The 23179-nt window shown below is 34.1% G+C and overlaps 1 protein-coding gene across 1 annotated transcript in view; it reads left to right on the top strand.

Annotated features, from left to right (window-relative positions):
- Positions 1 to 17775, top strand: part of LOC131051255 (DUF21 domain-containing protein At4g14240) — a 176803-nt gene extending 159028 nt beyond the window's left edge. Inside the window, exons 12-13 of the mRNA XM_057985688.2 lie at positions 16905 to 16980; positions 17281 to 17775. Coding sequence (XP_057841671.2) covers positions 16905 to 16980; positions 17281 to 17391 — 187 coding nt within the window. The 3' untranslated portion in view covers positions 17392 to 17775. The remainder of the gene's footprint in view (positions 1 to 16904; positions 16981 to 17280) is intronic.
- The last annotated feature ends 5404 nt before the right edge of the window (positions 17776 to 23179 follow it).

Genomic DNA, 23179 nt, shown 5'->3' with positions numbered 1-23179 from the left:
CTTTTCAGCGAGATAATGAGAATACTGAAAAATCAATTGGGGGTAAACCAGCCAAGGACAAGCTAGAAACTGAAATAGCAATCACTCAACCACTTATCCAGTGGGAGGACTAGAAATGAAATTACAAATCAACTCTACCGATTATGCAACAGGAGGACAATATTACAATATTCAAAGTAGGCAGCAAAGCCAGCCTCTTCCACTTATGCAATGGGAGTAAGAGAAATAATCCAATTAGATAGCTATTAGTACTACTAACCAACTTTACAATGCACAATATCGATTACAAATTAAGAGAAATCGCTATTCCAAAGATAGGCGGCAAGGCCAGCCTCTTCCACTTTGCAATGGGTCTAGGAAAGATCAAGAGAAATTGTTGTTAGTACTACTACCAACATTACAATATGAATCATAGAAGATAAGAATGAAGAACCAATAGCTGCAAACAATTACCAAGATCTTTCTCTCCACACCAAAGAACCCACACACCCCTAAACCAACTCCACACAAGAAGACACTCCAAAACGGAAAATCTCTAAATCTGATATACTCCCGGCACCCTGAAAAAACACTGACCAGCAACACCAAGTCCCACTAAAACACTCATGACTCACCCAATTCTTAACCAAATGACATGAAACTAGAAGCATATGATCACTAGGAGGTAGGCAGTCAATCCTAGGACAACAAAACATGGCAAACTGACCCCAATAATTTAGGCACACATCCCAAAGCACTCAACCACATGGTACGGCCAGATAGGGTATGATTTTGCAAATATAAAATCCCAAACACCTTTTTAAACTCTACAAACTCACAAAATGAATCGCCCAAACGACAAAAAGAGATAGAAGAAATACCCAAAACGAGAAGAGTGACACACTTAGACCTACAACCAAGAATCTACTTCAGCACACTCGGCGACCAGCAACAAAAACACTCAGAAAACCACACAAATCTTCACCACATTGAGTCCAGTCTTCTCCTTTAGATGAGAAACAGTCCTACATTCAGCTAGGTGCTATCTCTCTAGCACGAAACTGAGGCACTAGGAGGTATGCGTTCCTCGAAGTAAGAGTTTGACAGCATTTTGGCAGCACTTCGTTATCAAAGCAATAATGGATACCAAAAATGAGAGACAAAGGTTCTTATTTATAACTTTTGCCCAGCCAAATTCAAATGCAAATGCACACCAAATACGCCCAAATTCAAATTCACATGGCACCAAAATTCCTTAATTTCATTTGAGTTTCATTTCATGGCATCTACCAAACATGGCGCCCCCACATCTAGGCTCAAAAGTTCGAACTTTTCCCTTGGTCCATATTTGCAACATAAAAAAAACATTATTCTTGAGCACTTCTTCATCCTTGGCACCAGACTTAGGAGAATTAATAATTTTTTTGAATAAAATGTACTTTCGCTTGCCTAAGTCGTCCAACATAATAATCAAATATTAAACTTAGGATAAAGTATTAATATTTAATAAATCACTTTCAAATCAAGACTGATCAATGCCAAATTGAACTGGAAATTGAAGTGCTAAAAACCAACAAAACTAATTGGGTTGGAGCTCTGCACTGAATTGCTAAAAATAGCAAAAATGGCACTTAATAAAAATGGTAAGTCCTGAAAACAACTCCAAAAAGATTGCTCTTTGAACCCTGAAGATGAGCTCAAAAAACCCAAAAAGACTTAGAAATCCTGACAACTGCCACCAACTTACTAAAAATAGTAAGTTCAGAATTCTTCCTGGAACTGAATGCATGTCATACCTTTGCGAAGCTTTCAAAAAACCCAGAAGGAATCCGTGGAATTCCAACTAGTCAAGCATCAAACAGCTCACGCAGACCTCCTCAAAAGTGGGAGACCCTAATTTTTGCTTCCAATTAGCCTACAGGTCTCCAGAATAGGCTAATGGCCCACTGAACTTCTCCTTACTGAGAAGGGGACATTACAAAAGATTGACATTGTCTCTAATTCTACAAATTTCAGAACCTTGAAGGTCATTTTGTTGTCACAATAGATGCAGTGGGAGAAGGATTGGGTGGAGTACTTATGCAAGAAGGTCAAGTAGTGGCTTACAAGACTAGAAAACTCCATCCATAGAGGTAAATTTTGCATGTCATGACTTAAATTTACCACCTACTGCATATACTTTTCTTCTAAAGCCTTTTGTATTTGCTTTGTTGAACATTGCGGTGTTCACAACCAAATCTGTAGCTTCTAGTGCAAGAGTGTCTGATACTCTTTTCACCAATGCACTTCCTTTCAAATCTTCAAGATTTTGCGCTAAATCTTGTTTGTCAATATTTGGTGCCAAGGCCCACAGGGAAAAAATTTCATATTCAAGATTGAATACTGGTCCAGAGAAGTCATTTTCAACTTCTTCCTCTAATGCATACATTGCTTCTTTGCTTCCTTGTTGTGTTGAAGACCAAAGCAGTGCAAATGTCCCAATGTGGTAGTAGAAGAATTCCAGCTTCTTTAACCATTTGCCTTCCCTCATCTGGTGTGATTTTATCAACCCTAAAATTAAATTCATATAAAATACATTTTCCAATTTTATCCCATTCTAAAGGAAAGGCCTTATTTCTCTCTTCTGCTAGTCTCTTTTAATATTCATCTCTTCTTCTTGACAAAGCAAAATCTTTACTCTCTTTTGATTTTACAAAACTATCATCATCAAGAAATTGATTACAAGCCAATGCCCTTCTATCACCTAGTGTGATCTTCTGCAATTTTCAAATTCTATAGAGTTCTGCTATCTAGCATTGTAGGTACTATCATTCTTGATGTAGAACATGGTGGAGAAGGAGGTGAAGGAGGATAAGGAACAAGAGGAGATGATGGGAGTTCTTGTGTATCTGGTTCAACCTCTTGAGCTTCTTCTTCTAAATCAATGATTTGAACTCCTTTTCCCTTTTCTTGTTCTACAATGGCCACCTTCACTTTCTTTGTAGGTGGCTCTTCTTGCCTTATTTCTTCTACACCAACAATTTCAAGTTGCTTTCCTTTCTTAACAATTTGCCTTTTGAGTAAGGATTTTGCACTCTCTAATAACTTCTCAATTCTCACAAAAGGCTTTTGTTCGTCATTGAAAAAACCAAGATAATGTGGATCAATTTGTCTTCTTATTTCTTTAGCCTTCGCCATATTCCATCTTTTTCTTCTCATAAACCTCCTCTATGGTAGCACAATTTTTGATTACATCTTCTTCATAGAACATCAGATGAGAAAATCCAGTTCTATCCTTCAAAACTTTTATGTGAGACATGAATCCCTCTGGATCAAAATCCCTCTCTCTTTCATATCTCATCCTATATGCTTGCAATATAGAGTCAATTCTGTCAAGGCCATCCTTATTTGCAGTAGTGAAATCTGCGAATTTGATTAAAGTTGGAAATAATAATCCTTTCCTATGATTTGTAAAGTGTATCTTATCAGCCTCATTCAATTGCCATATTATCTCCAAGTAGGATATCCTTCTTGATGAACACTTTGGAAGCACATGGGGCTGCACAAATGCGCCATAAACTCTGATAGTAGTAGTGTTTGTATGGAGATACCAATCTCCTCAATTATGTGAAGTCCCAAGATATTTCCTCCTCTCAGCTGGTCAGAGGAAATCCATCACTTCCCTAGGAATCCTTACCTCAGCTTCTCCAAAATAGCTCAAAACCTTTTGCACAAAGTATTGCTCAAAGATGACAAAATCAGCATTCTCACAATTCCTATCCCAAAGATATGTCCAACATTGGACCGGGAGCATATTTCTATTGTCATCTTTCATTCTGACCTGCAACTTGTCATCCCACAACCCCTTTCCTCTCCACAAAAAATATGACAAAGTAAGAAATACCATCTGAACTCAAACCTCTCAAGGTGTTCTTTTGCTACCATTAGAATTTCATGCATTTTTTTTTGCTAGGAATGTTGCAAAATCAAATTTTGTATTAACCATTGGATCTTGAATATCAGCAACCATAAACATAAGCAGAATTGGCATCCAATGCATAGCATCATGGCCCAAAATTTGGCACAAGGTATAATAAGTTCTCACAAAACAATCTTCAAAGGTGTCCAAAGAAAAAGGTTCTTTTTCAAGCTTTGAGATTGGAATGATTGACCTCTTAGGACCCTTGATTTCGAACTTTGGGATTAATACACTTTTATATGGATAAATATGTACCTTGTAATCCACCTCAAAATTCTTAAGTGTTATTGGCTTTGATGCTGCTTTATTCAAATGAAAAACTTAACCAGTCACTAATTTTAACAAATTTATCATTTCTCGGCCAGTTGTTAGTACACTTCTCTTTCAAGCATAATACTTTGTACTATAGCTCTAATAAAATCAGCATCCACAAACACATTTGGTATTGCTAGCTTACCCATATCTAGACTCCATGCATTCCTCACGGGGAATTTGGCATTTCTCTTATGGTACCAGTGTTCAAACAAGCTCCATCCAATCTCTGGTAACTTTGCATCTCTGACAGCCAAATAATCCAGAAGCCTATCTTCTCGTTCCTTGGGACCACTCACTGGAAAAGGTACTCTTTTACCTCCCAATTGTTTTAACAAATCCTCATCTGGTCTTTGGGAAGATCCAGAAGCAAACGCCTTCTTACTCATTCTTACCTCTTCTGTGAACTAGGGTTTTGAATTATGTGGTCTAGGGTTTCTCTTGAACTAACTAGAAACTCAATTTCACTTCTCAATTCTACTTAAGACTTGTACAACTTGAAATTTTGAGCTTAAAACTAAAAAAAGTTTGAGATTTGACTAAACTTATAGTTCAAAATGAGTGTTTTTCAATCTCCATATGCAAACCCTAGTTTCCATTGTAATTAGTTCTAGAGCTTGAATTAGCAAATGACAACGAATGCAATGAATTTTTGTGAGCATAATGGTTCGGTTTGTATATTTATTTGCTAACAACGGTCTAAAATCTAGCCAACTCCAATCATTTCACCATTACTACATTTCATGTTCGAGTTGCACCAATGACCTAGTCTCATTTTCCTAATTCAAATCACAACCATCAATTTTGGAGGATGGCGGCAAGTTGAACGGCTGAGATTAAAAGTTATGGCTTTGAAAAATCCTTCAGCATGGTTGCAAGATTTTGACCAATGAACATCCAACAGATCAACACTTACTTTTCAATGGATGGCCACGTGTCACAATATCGCGTTCTCGCAAGGTTGACAACACTAACACTACGGGACCGCACTTTAAGCCTTTCTCTACATAAGTGGAAGGTGGGTCCAACAATGTGTCACCAATGTGCAACGACACGAGGCTAACTCACTTCTAACAATTTTGACATTGTGCGAGCATGCTCCAATGAGAAGCAAGTGCTCACCTTTGTTGAGAGTCATCCAAGTCCCATTTCCAATCAGACGGATTGTGTTGCACCACAAGCCTGTCATCTCTAAACACTACAAGAACGCGTTGGCTATTGATCAAGCGGAAATAAGACAAAAGACTTGGCTAAGGAAATATTCCACTAGGATTAGGAAAATTGATTTAACTAGAATAACTAGTTGCTAGGAAGGAGGGGTTGATGGAACATGACTTCAACCCCTTCAAGTCATGACTTAAGAGACCAATGATAGACAGGAACAAATCAACATTGAATGATAATGGGTAGGGCTTAGGGTTTTAGCACAAAGGATAAGGCTTCCAGGGTTTAAGACTTGGGACTTCAACACTTGAAAGGATCAACTCGGGGATTCAAAAAGGCTTAAGCAGCTGAAATTTTGAAGGTGCCACCAGAGTGACCAAGTTGTTAATGGACATAAAACCACTATTTTTGAAACAAAATGAAGCAAGATGTAGCCAATTTTGTGCCTAGATATTTGGAATATTATAGGATTAAAGATGAACATGTGCACCTAGCAAGATTGTTGTATCCCCATGACATATCAAATTGGAAATGGAAAGTAATTGGTATGAATTTCATCCAAGGTTAACCTATGTCTAGGAATTGTCATGATATGATTTGTGTGGTGGTTGATAAACTCAAAAAGGTTGCACGGTTCATATCGATAAATTTAATGGATGGAGCTCCAATTTTAACAAAAACAATTGTGTAGGAAATATACAAACTTCATAGAGTTCCTAAGAAAATTATTTCATATAGAGAAGCATAGATGACTTTGAGGTTTTGACAAACCGTGTTTTCTTCAGCACTAGGAACTCAATTGAAAGATCCTAAGAAAATTATTTCATATAGAGATGCATAGATGACTTTAAGGTTTTGACAAACCGTGTTTTCAGCACTAGGAACTCAATTGAACATAAGGTCATCTTACCACCTAGAAACTGTTAGTTTTAAGCAATCAGATGTTAATGTAACCAATTTGATTATAATCAGACTGTGTATAAATAGTAACAGTAATAAAACACAAGACACAAGAACAGTAACAACAATAAAACACAAGACAAAAGACACCAATACCTTGGGAAAACCTCCCTCTAGGAGGTGAAAAACCCAGCCTTAAGCATGATATGTATTATCTCAATTGTAGGCAATTACAACATAGCAGACTTATCTCAGATTGTTGTCCAAACAGCAAGATGGCAAGGTAATGAAGGATGCAGCCCTAATCAACAGTAGATGACCAAAAGAGAAGATCAGCAGCAGATGACTACAATAGGTTGGAGCAGAATTGCAGAAGATCTTGACAACTTCGCCCAAAATATCCTTGACTGAATTCGCACAAGTGAAGAGTTTGCTAAATGTAGGAGAGCAGATTGTATTTGCTAAGAATGACTGTGTAAATGACTTCATCTTCAAGTGGATTATATATCATCCTTTTGGCGCTAAACATCCTCAAGTCGGCTTGCAAGATAATTAATTAATGTTGTGTTGTCATTATGCATTTTCCCACATTAGGTATTTGGGTTCAGCCCAATAGTCCTTTCCACATTACATTTGAGCCCAGCCCAATAACATAGTTAATTGTTTCTCACGTTACATTTGAGTCCAGCCCAATAACAAATTAATTGAACATTAATTGAGATAATACACATGAATTTTAATTGTCATTTGACAACATTAAAATTTGATAATCAGGTATCTGAACTTAGCTAACATTTTCAACAGAAACAGATGGTCAAACCAAAAGAGTGAATTAGGTGTTAGAAAATATTTTGAGAATGTACTATGTGGACCAGCAATACAAAGGGGAAGAACACCTTCCTTTGGTTGAATTCACGTACAACAATTCCAATCAATCTGCTCTAAAAATGGTTCCATTTGAAGTTCTATATGGAAGGAAGTGTTGAATTCCTTTAAATTGGCCTTGGGCTAGAAATGCTAATGGAGTTGGAGGAGCGAGTGAAGCTGATCCAAAAGAGGTTAGCAAATACAAATGACAAGCAAAAAAGTTATGCAGTTGCAAAACAAGTGCCACTATAGTTTTCAATCAAGGACAAATTTCTCTTAAGAGTCAAACCCCATAAGAGCTCCATAAAGTTTGGGAGGTCATCCAAGCTTATGCATAGATATGTGGGCCCATTTGAGGTCCTAGAAGTGATCAACCTAGTTGCCTATAGACTTTCCTTACCGCTTTCTTTGGCTCATTTGCATAACATACTTCATGTATCTTATTTAAAGAAGTACATATCTAATTTTGATGATGTGCTTGATTGGAATTCTCTTCAAGTTCTGGACCCAAGGGTGATTATGGTCAAATTTTATACGAAATTTTCTTTTGTTCGAGTCATTACCTTGGTTCTCTACAATCTCTGCTAGCAATTTTCTATAATTTCTATCATGTGTTACTTGTAGCTCCATTATTTGGTGCATGTTTAATACTTTTTATGGTTTTTTCCATAGTTGAAAAAATTGAACTCAGCAAAAACTCGATAAGGCCTGAAAATGTGACTCGGCAAAAAACTCGGGAACTTAAAAAATCGCTTAAATTTCATTAGAAAAGCATTTTTTTGCAAAATTCAATGAGGAGATGCATCCAATGAGTCAATAAGTGAGTACATAAAAAAAAACTGATTCTAGTTATATTTGATTGATTTAAATGAAATTGGGTACAAAATGACATCCTCATGTGGTCTAAAACAAAATGAAAGTAGCAAATTGTTTTGGCAAAACTAAAAGTAAATACTACATCAAAACATTTTACATCTTCCTCTTCCCAACTCTATTAAAAACTAGGGGAGGGTAGAACTAGAGGCTCTAGTCCTAGGAGTCCATTGTGGTTGTATCGGCTCACTCTGCAATGACAAGCTGTCGCTTGACCTCCATCCTGGATGTAGATGTTGCTAGCACTAGTAATGACTCCTCGTCCTCCTTAACCTCCTCATCCTCCTCAATGTCATCCAATGTGAATCCAAATTGTAATGTCCCCGTTTTGGTTTGGAATTGTTTGTGTTTGATTTTGGAGAAATAAGGGAAAATTATTTAATTTAATATTATATAAGTTGACTCATTATATTTATTTAAAAATTATATAAGTTGACTCATTATATTTATTTAAAATCATACGCGAGATGACTTTATATTTTATTAAATTAATAAAGTGACTAAGTACAAAATAAAAAATAATTAATAAGTCACTTAGGAAATAATCGGTTGTTTCTTCATGACTAACTTGTGGAGCCGAAGGTTTCTGCGGTTGATCAATTTGTCTTTGGGAATGATACCTCCCATAGATAGCATAACTGAGGTGGTGAAAGACCCACTGAAGGGTTGCAGGTTGGGAAGGACAAATCAGTCCTTTCATCTGAGCTTCATTGGTGGCCAAGGGCCAATTTCACTTAGGTTCATATTGGAGACATTTTGGCATTGGTGTCTACAACGAATTTGCTTATTGAATGCTGATTGGGATCACTTTTTTCTGAGTGCCTATCTCAGTAATTTCCAGATTTTATATCAGATTAGAGGAGAGCCACGATTTGGTTCATTTTGGCCCACTCTTGCTTCGGCACACTAAGAAGGGTTGGGTGTTTCCTTAGGAGCACATTGGAGGTGAAATTGAAGGAGATTTCAGACTCATATCAGGTCTGATAGAAGTTCGACCAGACTTGCCATATTCCACGATTTTGCTCATATCATCACTTTGGTGCACCAATTTTATGGTTAGAAAGGATCGCGCATTTTTGGGGAATCCCACAATGCTAATGGATGCTTAGAAGGTGACATATTTGCTGGGTTTATTTGTTTTTAGTCTGCAGCCATCTGAACAAGGGCGACTTTAAGAAGGGGTCAATTTGACAAGAGGAGAGCTCAGAGTGGAGTGATATTGCTTGCTTCTTCATTCACACACCTAGGTGCTTCATTCCAGGTTCTTTTAGCATTATTTTTCATTGAGTTTCAGTCTTGTATGTTTGGGTCAGTGGCTGTCATTAGTACTCAGAAATTCTGAGTCATACTTCATTTGTATAAGCCAAGAGTCTTGGCCATCTCTCAAGTATTTTGTAAATAGGACTGCATTGAATTAATAAGTCAGTTGTGAGCTTTATATTGCTGTCATAAAGTTTGTTTCATATCTGAGGTTGAATGCCAAATATTTGACAGAATTTCAACTAGATGATTATGATATTTGTATGCTTAATTAGTAGATAAAATCATATCTAGATTCATTGTATTGCATTCCCATATTCCTACTAGCAAAACTGCATAACACGCAGAATTATACAGCTGTCCAAAACTGCATAACACGCAGAATTATACAGCTGTCCAAAACTGCATAACACGCAGGTTATACAGTCTGAAAACTAGAACAGCAGGTTGTCAGTCAATTGTTTGTTAATATTCCGTATATTTTCAGTCATATAACAGCAGGGGATATTACACAAATCCACCCCCCTCCTCCATTGCCTACCTCTTCAAATCATAGGTCTCATCATCGGTAAACAATGGAACCTGCTTCTACGTTGTCCAATCAGTGTAAGGATCTATATCATCCAAATCAACTGGACCACTTGAGGCTGATGTTTCTTCTACCTTCCTTATGTGCAACCAAAGATTATAGTGCACAAAGACAAGGTCATTGAGGTGTCTCTGAGCTAATTTGTTCCTCTTCTTCGTGTGGATGGCCTTGAACAAGCTCCAATTGCACTAACAGCCGGATGCACTACAAGTTTGGCATAAGACGCGAAAGGAAAATCTTTGGAGATTTGGGGTATTTCCATCCCAATTTGTCCAACAAGACTCTACAAAATAGAATATTGAAGAGTTAGAAAACAAAGTCAAAACCAGTGTTCCATGGGGACACGTCCCCCCCCCCCCTTTTTGCCATGTCTCCCTGAGGGGGACGTCTTCGAGACGGGGGGACGGGGACGCAACGTCCACCGCCACCCAATCGCCGTCGGAGACATGGAGATGTGGAGACGTCTCCTTGGGAGACATCTGGGCGTCTCCCCGCCCTTCGAGAGACATGCAAACATCTCTCGACGGACAGGGAGACGTCCAAACGTCTCCCGTCGCCCCCACATATATGCAATGTTTAAAATTAAATTTTTTTAAAAAGTGACTTTTTGGGGGGTTGGGGTAACCCTAATTGGACGTGGGCCAATAGAAAAATAACACCCGACGCCTTTAGAAAATAATAAAAGTATTGTTGGCCTCACGATAGGGAACACGCAAGGGGCGCTACCCCTTGACCCCAAACCCCCGTTGAAAAATATAGGGGGAAACTGCGCCGATAGAAGTAGGGAAAATTTAACCTCCGAGTCTGATTAGGCTCCATATAACAACACAATTAGCATTGAAGAAATCTTGGTATTTAGATTTACTAATTTAGTATTTCAAATTTCGTATAGTCTCATTTGAAATGTAATTCTTATACTTTAATATTGTCACACATCTTTTCAAAACTAGTTTTTCAAGTACTATATGTATATGTATAACTATATCAGCACCACCACCCTGCCGCCGTCCCCAAACTTAGGCCCTTGGTCCCCCCATCCCGTCCCCACGTCCCCCCGTCTCCAACGCCCGTGGAACACTAGTCAAAACATATTTACCAAATTATCCATATTTGTAAACTTGTAAATTTGAAATTTGTATCTTGTAAGATGCATGTGAAAGACTCCAAATATGATACTTGGTGTTTGAGTGGTTCTTCCTCTCTTAGCCAAATCTAAAGAGATGAGCATACCCTTTTTTTTCCCTATATTTTTCCAATTCAGCCACAATGAGGTCTCTCACCTCAACCTCAAGTGTTAGCCTTAGCTTGCATGTAGTTAGGCCCTCCATAACCTCTCCACTAGGATTTGAGGACCCCGAGTAGAAAAAATGAGGATTGAGGAGGTATCTAGCTGCATGGATGAGTTGGTGGGGTTGATTGTTCCACCTATCAATAATTTCCCATATGGAATTGAACTTGAGGCAGTTCCCATTGTAATAATTTTTTATTGACTCCTTGGGCATATCCATGGCCTAATAAAGATGCCCCTTTGGGGTTCATTCCCCATCTACCAAGTGGAGAACTCTAACCAAGGGCTCTGACACCTACAATTAAAAAATACAAAAAGATTAAAGTTAAAAATTTATAATGGAAGACTTAAATTTAAAAAATATATATAAATATTCGATTTGAATTTAAATTTGAACTTTTGAAGTTGCCTTCAAAAATCTCTGTAGTCCTTTGTGCAAATAGGTTGTTGAAGACTATGCATGCAATACTATCTCCTTCAAGCTTCTTCGAATAAGTTGATTATATCCATGCTTGAATCACAAACATTTGTTTCAAAGCCATCAATGAACCAAGAATGCTTTGCAATGTTCAGAAAATCATTGCAAACATTGTGACACTTGATCTTACCAACTCTTTCTCTTGGGTGTGCTCTCTCATCAAGTGAAGAACCCAAGGGTGATTGTAGATATATTTTGCAATCCTCCTTGTATACTCTACAATTGGTGTCGCTCAATCAAGTTTGCCTATGTCCTCCAAAAGAAGGTCAAAAACGTGCTGCACAAGGTGTCCAAAAAAGTGTGTTGTGTTTCTCTTGGAAGATTCTACAAGCCACTGCATATGTCGTTGCATTATCAGTTATAATTTGCACCACATTTTCAACTTCCACCTTCATGACAACTTGCTCCAACATTAGAGCCAAAATTTCTACATTTTTCACTTTGTTTGAGGCACCCACCGATTTCAAGAAAACCAAATTATTTTTGCAAGTAATCAAAAAATTAATTATGGTGCGGTTTTCCCATCCATCCACCCATCAAAAAGAATAGTGCAGCCATATTTTTTCGGTTTTCCAATCATTTCTTTGCTCTTCCACCACTTCTCTTGCCCTATCAATTGCATTCACAAGAAACCTACAAGTACGAAGTGAAATTAAGTACACAATTTTAATTTTTAAAGAAAAATAACTTAAATTCAACATAAATTTTAAAACTCAACATAAGTTATCAAACAATTTAAATAAATTGAACTAACCTCCCACTCAAGTTTGTGCAAGAAGGTGCCTTGTAGCCTTTTCTTGCAACTGTCAATGCGATAACCAAATTATGCTAGTGATTATCTGCCACATTGAAAGGGGTGTTATTAAAGTACCAAAAATCAACACACGCAGTGTCCACATGCTCATGCGCCTCCTTATTCCATCCAGTGGCCTCCAATTATGGTTATGCTCCAAGTGTGTTTTTGGGCACAAAATAATTATGTATAGGCGACACTGATGTTGGTGGCAGTGTTGATGTTCTACTAGAAGAAGCTAAAGTGGTGCATGTGGTGGTGATGGATTTGTTTCAGATACATGGACCACGAAGAGAGCCCACTATGCTTTGAAGTGCATCCTCATTTGCTTCAAGATTGATTGGAGCACCTTGAGAAGCAACTACGGATGCTGCCATGGCTAGCTTTGCCCTCTCCCTTTGCAACTTTTTCTCTTATGTGGCTGCAAGTATAGCATTTATTTCTCTTTTCATTTCCTCAGTGGTCCCAGGACAACCCCTAGCATCATGCTTAGAGATATCTGCAAGGTGGTATTTGACAGTTTATGCCTCTGTGATATATTTTTTCACATTTAATGGAAAAAAACCAACCCAAGTTTTAGTCCTTGATAAGCATACTTCCAAGCAAGGTCTCTAGCTCCTTTAGGATGAGTGCCTCCAAATGATGGAGGCGCTGACACTGATGGTGCAGACCTTGAAGCTGAACCAGATGCAGAACCTTCTTTGTTTCTCATTATAAATTAACATACACATACAAAGTGAAAGCACAAGTTGTTAATATTTTAATAAAAAAATTAATAAACAAACTAAATTAGTTTAAACTTTAAATGAATATAGATTACTTGAAATCAGTAAAAATTTAATTAAATCTAAGATTCTAAATATTTCCTTTAAAAAAGGATTCAAATTAAAAAAAAAATGGTAGGGTTTGAAAAAATTAGAAAAATTTGTCAAAATAATGGTGAAAAATCTTGTTCTTTGCAATCTAAATCTGATTTAGAGTACTTAGCTAATGGAATTGATGTTTTTTCCTAAACCTAGAAGCAGCAAATCAAAGCAAAATGTTTTAAAAAAAAAAGAAAAATAAAATCAGAAAACCTTCTTGGAAACCCAACTTGCTCTTCAAATTCACTCAAAAACCTCTTCAAATCTTCAATCTTTGGTGCAAAATAGCTGCAAAGAGGCTGCAAACACATCCCGAGGGTTTTTCTTGGCTAGAGGAGCAAACACAATGCAAAAAAAGAAAATGAAATGCCATTTTTAATGTCCCCGTCTTATTTTTTGATGGCCAAGTCTTTTCATGGATTTGCCGAGTTTGTGGCAAAAACTTGCCAAAACTGGGCGAGTACTTGTGCATTTTTTGGTACAAAAAATTGCTGAGCTGAAAAATCGTGATTTTTTCACAACTCAACAAGTCTTGCATCTATGGTTTTTTCCTTTACAAATCTAGTAGTATGTCTACATATGAGAATATATATGTTGTATATGTAAATGTGTATATAATAATACATACACATACACACACCCATACAAAAATATCATGAGACGGATCTTAAAATAGTCAAAACCTAATTTAGCCAACTACCAAACAGTGCATAAAGTATTCCATAATTTATCATGGTTGTTTGGAAAAAACAGCGAGTCCTAAAGGAAATCGTGGGTCTTTTGAAACCACCATGTAAGACCATGAAACTATCATAGATAACTTAGCTGTAATTTGGAGATGCCAACGATATGGTTGCACTCACTCTCCATAAAAGCACAAGAATAAATTACAATTTTGTTTTTGAAAACTTTTTAACTTCCAACCAATATCTATACTTGGCTACTTTTCAAGCTCAATCGACCCAATCAGCCACCTTTTACCTCTCTTGTTCATAAAGAATTTATCCAATCTTTTGGCTAAATATTTAATGTGTTATTCTCAGAGTATAATCAGCCTTTATGGTTAAATAATGGCATGCTCCCTCTTTTGGCTTAGATGCCATATGGTAAGATAGTGAATTTTTCTACTGTCATACTTATCTTCATTAAAGTGCTGCTGAGTATAATAACTCTCTCATACTTATATTAGCTTTGCTCTGTATAATGCTGCCGAGTATAAATATTCTGTCATACTTATATTAGCATTGCTCTGTCATAATGTCGTTATACACACACACATATACATCTACTAGTTCTATTTGAAGTTGCCATCTTCAGCTTGACAACTTCCATCTTCTTCCATTGTCCATTGTCCCAAACATCAGTCATGAATAGTTCTTATTGAAAATTTCAACCTCATATTGGAGTCAGGATTGGCAAGTTACTGTATACATTGCCGTAGCTTGTTAATTCCATTTTGCAAATTCTGAATCCCAACTACAACCTACAAGGCTACAATTTCTCTTCTTCATTCATGTTTCGGGTTTTGGGATTTCCATGGTGTGACCTGCATCTGTGTAGATTTTCATAATTTTACATTTTGATTTGGACTTGATATTGTTTTGCTTCTATTTTGAGCATTGGGATTTGTGATGAGCCCAGCCATTGATAAATCTGGTGTGGTTTGTAATTTGCGTTTCTGAATTAGATATTTTTTATGTTGTTCATGGTTAAAAATTTGGACGGGCATCAAAAATTAGCCCTTGTACCTTCAAAGTTCCATTTCAAATGGAAGCTTCAACTTACCAAACTTTTTCCTTAACTTAATTGTCTACAGAGGATTGCAATGACCTTTTTTCACATTATCAAAGATTAGCTTAATGTAATTAAGTGCCACAAATCCACAGCTAAAAACATTTGTGACTTATTTTCCTTGATGCATGCAAGATAAATTTCATTTTCATTTTTAAGATAAAAAGGATTTTGCACACTTGATTCTCATTTCATCTACAACTTGACATTTTACAAAATTTTAATACTTTAAAAATTCCTTTCATTTATTCTTAAGCTAAAATTACAAGAATTAATATCATTTTTTCATAGAGGACTATCATCTTCAACATATTTCTGAATTCAGTAGCACCCAGGAAGATTCTGCAACTATCTCTAATCATCCAAGGATCCCTCTATTGCCAAGAAAAAGGGGTGTACATTTCTAGATGACATGGCCGACCATTGTCTCTCCCACTAATGAAAATATATGATTTGGCCTTGTCAAGCGTTTATGTCTCACAAGCCTTGGTGAAATAATAGACATTCCAAAACCTAATGCAAAAAAAAGGCCATTATTTCCAAACAGTGTGGCTGCATCTTAGACATGGAGCTTGTGTCGGTCACTCCCACTGCTGTTTCAACCTTAAAAAGATTCTCACTCAATCACACAATTCTTTTCCCGCATAATTAAGGCAACTTTTCAGTAACATAGCTCCCCGCTCAGTTCAAGGGGAAGTTAAGAGTTGTTATTTCATAAATTGGATTAGGGATGTTATTTAACTAGGTGTCTGTGGATTGTAATTCAGGACACTCCTGTGTCAAATTTTCATATTGATTACAATTTTTGTACCACAAATAAAATATAATTCTTTCTGGAAAAGAATTTTTGAAATCCATTTTGATTCTTTGACACAAATTTCTGCTTGGTGGAGAATTGTTTGCTAGAAGTGACCAGAATCTTATAGAAACTGGTACCCAGCCTGAAAGTCTAGCGTTAGATTAAATTTCGGAGACAAGTTTTCCTGAGAAAACTAGCTTAATTCCTGAATTGTCTTCAAAGGCTAATTTTTTATTCATATTCTAGAAGGACTACTTCTGTACAACATCCTCTCGGAATTTGGAATAATCATTACTTCTCCTGGAGTTGGTAAATGCATCTGCTGTATCTGTTCCTTGAGATACTTTGTAAGTTGGAGTAAAGACCTATAAATCTGTGTAATAATGTTCCTCCCTCAAGCATCCATAGCACATATTAGACTCCCTGAATAGAAAATCAAGTCTTCTATTTATAACCTTCCATTCAGAAGTTAAGCAGGAAACGAGGGGTGTAACCTTATCATAAGCATTACCATTTTAGCAGTCCTAGTAATTTCTCTGAGAAGGATGAGATGGATCGGCAGTAATTGCTCCCTTCTAGGAAGAGAAGTGGCCTCTTCAAGAATGTAGGCAAGAAAGAGAAAGAGAAAGGAAATGGTAAGAAAAATGATAAGAAAAACAGTAGGACAGGAAGTATTGGGAAGAAGCCTTAAACTGGCACTAAATTCAACAATTAAGTGACTCCAAAATGAGAACTAGTTAGGAAGCTTGGAATTGTATTTGATTCACCTCCTCCCTATCATTAATCAATTGGGAAACAATTCTGACCTACATTCTTGTATTGTGCACAAGGTGCACAACATATCTTAAAAACTTAATTTATTGGGATACTAAGGAAGAACACATTGTCATGCTCGTCAGTAGTGCACACATATTTGAATTGTTCCGCATTATTAAAGCCCTGGGTCTCAGGGATTTACACTACATGCCTAATTAGCCCATTCTCTTTCAGGATACGTGTTGCAGCAGCAGTAGCAGCATCTACAGTTGCACGTTATCCTTCAAGGCGGAATCTTGGTCGGACAGGAGTAAGTCAATGAATAATCTAATCTGTACACTGAATTTATCATTATGGGCATTTTAGAATTCTTATATATTTATTATTATGGGCATGTTGGAATTCTTCTCTGGTTTTAGTGACTGTTAAGCAATTACTTAGATGAGCTGAAATTAAACAGCTCGGACATTGTTTATTTACTATTTGGGGCTCTGGATGCTCCAAATAACAAACAAAAATCTTTGCTGGTTAAGCCCTTCCCTATGGGTGAATCAAACTCAAGATGTTTAGAAGATATAACACTAAATTTATATATTGGATAATTTTCCAGGGAGGACGACTAGGGCATCAAGGTGGCTTGAGCCAACAGAATTCGATAGAAATTTTGAGCACTTCAAAGTCGCCAGACGGGATTAGAGAACCATTGCTGGGAGCAAAATGAACCTGTTGAATGATAAAACTTGTTTTTGGTTGAGTATTAATTAGGCAGCGAATGGTGGTCATCTATACAGGATTACTTGCCTTCAATCTAATAAGCCTCTTATTGTATACAATTTTTATTTTCCAATTACAATGGTAGTCATCTGTACAGGATTACTTGCCTTCAATCTAATAAGCCTCTTATTGTATACAATTTTTATGTTCCAATTACAATTCATATTCAATATGCATATAGTAAGACGAGATGTAGTCGTTCTCGAAGCTGTAAATGTATTGTATAGATCATGCCATGTATATGGAAAAGATTCAATCACAACATACTTTTTTGACCACCATGGTTTCTGTAATGCTTCAATCTATGATAATAACCTTAGTTTTTATATTATATTAACTCGTTATTCTCTTTATTTTTTCATTAATTGTAATATTGGAGATCTTTATAAAGTTTATAATATGGCTATTTTAATTCTAATTTTCAGTTTGTAGCTTTTATAACAATTTAAAGTGGTTATTATTAGTTCCTGGCAGGAATATTTATGCATTCACCATGTTCTTAAATAGCTATTAGTCATTGTTCTTGGTAACCAATCAGTGTTTAAAATTTTTCAAACTAAAATAAATTCGAATCCCACAAAGGGGGGAGGGTATGTACACCTTATCAGCGTCGGCCCATTACCTATCAAAAAAAAAAAATCATCATAAGATTAATATCAATATTTACATTATATTGTTAAATAATAAATATATTAATAATTATATTTATTTAAAAATTTATTATTAATTGTTATAAATATTAAAATAATATGTTAATAAAATTATAATCTACATTACATATTAATTATTATGAAATTAAAAAAAAAATTAACTATTTGATATAGTGAACATGATAATTAATTTTTCAACACAAATTTCTTAAAATAATATAATGTTTTTTTCATCTCTATATTTATGACAATTCAAATTATATAAATAAAATTAATTATAAATTATAAATTTTCAACTGTTTTTCATTATTCTCTATAAATACTAACATGGAAATATTGTAATAATTGTTCAACTAAAAATCATATTTATATTTAAAAATATTTCTTATTAATAATATTATGTAACTATAATTGATAATTTCATCTATATATTAATTCGTTAATAATCAATTGAAATTGACATATTTGTTATTTATATAATATATTATATGTTAATAAATTTATTATATAATTATAATTATATTTATTATTTATTATTGAGATATATTCTTAATTATTAAATATTAAATTAATGAATAATTAATTAGATTTATTTATTTTGTTATTAATGTTAAATTATTATTTTTTAATTTTTAAATATTAATGTTAATAATTATCATATTATATCAATGTTATATCATAATATTAAATCAATTCTATAATAATTAACTAGATTTATTTAGTTATGATGAATGCTAATTTTCTTATATTTTTATATTAATATATAAAATTTATATTCACAATTATTCTATTATATCAATATTATAAGGCAAGTACTCGCCACTTTATTGATTCTTTTTATTATTTGTTTAAGAGAAATTAATAAATTTCAGATCAAAACTTAAAACAACATATGTATTTAGAGTTAGAATTTTAAGAGTCAATACAAATTATTATATAAATATAATTTATCTTTAAACATTAATTCAAAAATTTACAATGATAATTATATGTATTAAAAATTAGAATATAAAAGTTTATAATTATATAGAAAAGAATTTTAATTATTTAAAAAATATTTTAAATTGAGATTTTAATTTTTTTTATCGGTAATTTTGGATATATTGATTTTCAAGAAAATAGCTACAATCTACAAGGGCCAAACGGATTTCAACATCATTTAAATTGAGATTTTCATTTATAACATTATAATTTTAAATAATAATTATATATCGAATTTTAATGTATTATTTTTTCTTTGAAGATTTAAGTAATTAGTAATATGTGATTTAGAATATATATCATTATTTTTTTTTATTTTTTTTTAATTTTAACAGTCAATTTATTAGATTGTATTGAAGATATATTATGATAAAATATAAAACGAATTAATAATAACACTTTCATTTAACTTCTTTTTGTATAAATATTTTACATATTATATTGATTTCATGGTAAAAAAATATATGCAAGTAATAAATATTTTACATATTATATTGATTTCATGGTAAAAAAATATATGCAAGTAATTTTTTCTAGTAATTTGAATTTTTTTTAATTAGAAACATGTATTTATATTAATTGTTAGAGATTAGAAAGATATATTTTTTTGTTATATGTATATTATATATTTTTAATATGGTAATTAATAAAATTTTGTTAGTTATTAAAATTAGATTCTTTTAAAATGGTAAATATTTTTTAATTAATTTAATTTTGAATTTTATTATTGGGGATAATTTTGTTTCTAAAGTGATTGGTTCAAACACACGGACCTTAGGAAAAATTGTTACTAGCATGGTTTTAGGTTTTCCACCTAATTTTCTTATCCATTTACAAAGCTTCCAATGTATATAGTGACATGATAACTCAGTCAACATATTATATAAATTTTGTAATAAATTTTTAATTTTAGTTGAATTATGGATAAAATTTTCAAACATTATTATTTATATTTTATTAACACTCATTTTCAATAATTAGAAATAAATCTTTTCAACCATGAGAATATTTTAACTAAAATTTTGTAATATTCATTTTCAAATATTAAAAAGGAATTTAAATTCAATTTCACCGCTTAAATTAAAATTTGATAACAATAACTTCTCTCCTCCCCACTCTCCTCTCTGTCTACCTATCTCTCTTTGGCTCTAGTTGAGTCCCTTTCTCTATTTTTTATACCCCTATCTCTGTATCCTTCTATCATAATGCCACATGTAGCTTTATTTCTCCATCAATATGTAGCTATCTCTTCCTCTTTATTTCTATCCATTACTCTCATTCTTCTAATGGCAGGAACTTGATGCTTTGCGTCCTTGTTGTATACTTAAAATTTATAAGTTCAAATATTTTAGTATTTAATTTATCTTTTCTTCATACTACAAAGTATTTAATAAGTTTAGAACTTAATTTCTTTTTTCCACTTTCATTTTTTAATTCATATGGTTGCCTTTCCTTTGTTCTTTTCTTGTAGGATATTTGATGACTAGTACTATTTAATTTAAAAAATAGGTGTGAAAGATTGAAGATATCAAGCAAGGTCCTAGAATGAAGTATGTAGATTTGTTATTTTTTTAATGCACTAAATCCAAATGTTTTTCTATTGGTTGTCCTTTTATGCATTAGGGTGCAAAAGGACTTGTCAACATATACAACCCTATCCATAATCACAAGTCTTTGTATCTTCACTATCCTATACAAAGTCTATCTCCACCTATAACAAACATAAACTTACAAAAATACTTGAAGACTCCTATATTGTAGTCTAATGACACATATGTGTCTCATAGACATTCACTATATGGACAACGTTCATCTCAAAACTTGTCAAAATATCCAAAAGTCCTCTAGCAACACTCACATAAAGAATGTGGCTATAATCATCATCACATATTGGCAAAGAACACATACTAATATGTAAACCTATGAAGTTAACTACTAAAAAACTCTCTCCTCTAACTCTAATCTCCTCAGCTTTCCTAGTTTCTTCACATCACATGAGAGAGCTCCAATTATCTATGTTGTTACTAAAAAATTAATAAAGTACAATAATAGCAAATATTCATCAACATATTCAAAAACCAACCAAAGCAATATTCTGACAAGATTTACAAAAATCTTAACTCCAATATGGAAAGAACCAAACCTCTAAAATAAAAAATAATAATAATTTATAGCGATAAAACCCAAACATGAAACCATATTTTTCTTCCAATTCCAACACATATTCAAGATATGACAAGTAAGATCTGTCAGGCCGAATATGGAAAGCTAATGTATTGAGAGGGGAGGGGTGAATCAATACTACAAATCTTTTCTTCAACAATAACTTTACTGTTAAGCATAAACCAAAAACTGTTGTCACATAATATAATGCTAAAACAAATAAATAACAATCATACATGATTCACTCCATAACACATATTTTGGTTACGCAAAAACTCTTGGTTAGAGAGAAAAACTATGGTGGGGATGGCACCCACAACTTCACTACTGCAATAATAAAGGTTGCTCGATTAGAGCTACAAGTTTTGCTATTTCTGATAGCTTACCCTATTAGGAGTATCAAGATCGTTAGATCTACCTTGCTAAAGGATTTTACAACACTTATTCTAAATGTTGCACCTGGTTAAAGGCTTTACAATTTATAGACTTTGTTAGAGTCTTTTACCCTGTTAAAAGTTTCTCTTACAACTCAAAATATTACAACACAATATTACAAAATATCTGCAACTTCACATCTGGAATGTTATAGCAGATTCTATGTGCTCAAAATGAGATTACCTTGCTTATAGCATATCTCGGTAATCCATAGATTAACTCGGTAAACCCTTTTGTTTACTCTGTTCCTTGACTGTTCTCTGAAATCCTTCTCGGTGACCTCTGTGTCTCTAACAGTCACAATACTCAGTGCTTCCTTATCTATTTCACATGTCTTGCTTCATACACCCTCTTTTTGATCCTCAATTCATGTTGTATAAATAGATCTCTTATGTCGGTGATATGTTCATGCTTCGATCTTACAAACATGATTCATTGAATGAATAACCATACAAAATATTTCATTGGATAGATGACCTCAAGATCATACAAAATCTTTAAGGTGCAATTTCCTAAGTGATAATGATTCCATGTTCCTCGATCTTGTAACACGTTTACCATATGTGTCTAGGTTCAATGAATCTGGTAACACGTTTCACTCGGTGTGTGTTCACTCGGTATATCATTTTTTATGCTTGGTAGACATAGAGTGTTACTCGGTAGACAGCTCGGTGTATACTAAGCTCTGTGACTACTTTCTTCTATAACCGATTGCTCGGTGTATACTAAGCTCTGTGACTACTTTCTTCTATAACCGATTGCTCTGTGCTTACCGATTGAATGTTTTGGTAGTAATAACCGACTAGAGTATATAGAATGACTTTGGACATAAAACTAATGGCAACTTAGTAAGTAGTAACAAGATCTCCTAAAAATCCCCAAACAAAAATGTTTTTAACATCTAATTGCTCAACCCAAATGTCAAACTTGACAAGCGTTTCCATAACTAGGGAATATGACTAAAGACATTATTCATCTTCTATATTCCTCAAACAAGTTCTAAAAACTGATTTCATATATCAAGACCCAAACATGGGAAGAAAATAGAAAACAAATCATCCATCTTTTCCTCAATACTAAAATCCACAACTCAAGACTTATGCATATGAGAAAATAAGGCACAAAGAAAGAATGCATTTAAATACTAGGTTGGTAATAGGTCTATGCCAAACTCATGTCCAACCATAAGTGTAGCCTCCTTATTCTTTCATCTAAAACCAAATCAAGAGACTACTATTCCAACACACAATCCCCAAAAAGTGAGATCTTCAACCTCATCCAAACTTGATATAGGTGTATAATTAATAATCTCATGTCAATCAATCTCAAACTACAACTCTAAAATCCAAAATTTTACAAGGAAAATGATCATAGCAATTATCTGTTAGATTACCACAAACCACTATTGAATTTCCCACTACATAGTACAAAATATAGGAATTGACCATGCCACCATGATTTACATCATAATAAATCAACCAAAAACTCCAACAAATTTACATGGCA

The sequence above is a fragment of the Cryptomeria japonica genome, chromosome 9 (genome assembly GCF_030272615.1).
Source record: "Cryptomeria japonica chromosome 9, Sugi_1.0, whole genome shotgun sequence".
NCBI classification, from domain to species: Eukaryota; Viridiplantae; Streptophyta; class Pinopsida; order Cupressales; family Cupressaceae; genus Cryptomeria; species Cryptomeria japonica.
Note: the sequence above shows the minus strand (reverse complement) of the source record. Positions and strands in the feature narration are given on the sequence as shown.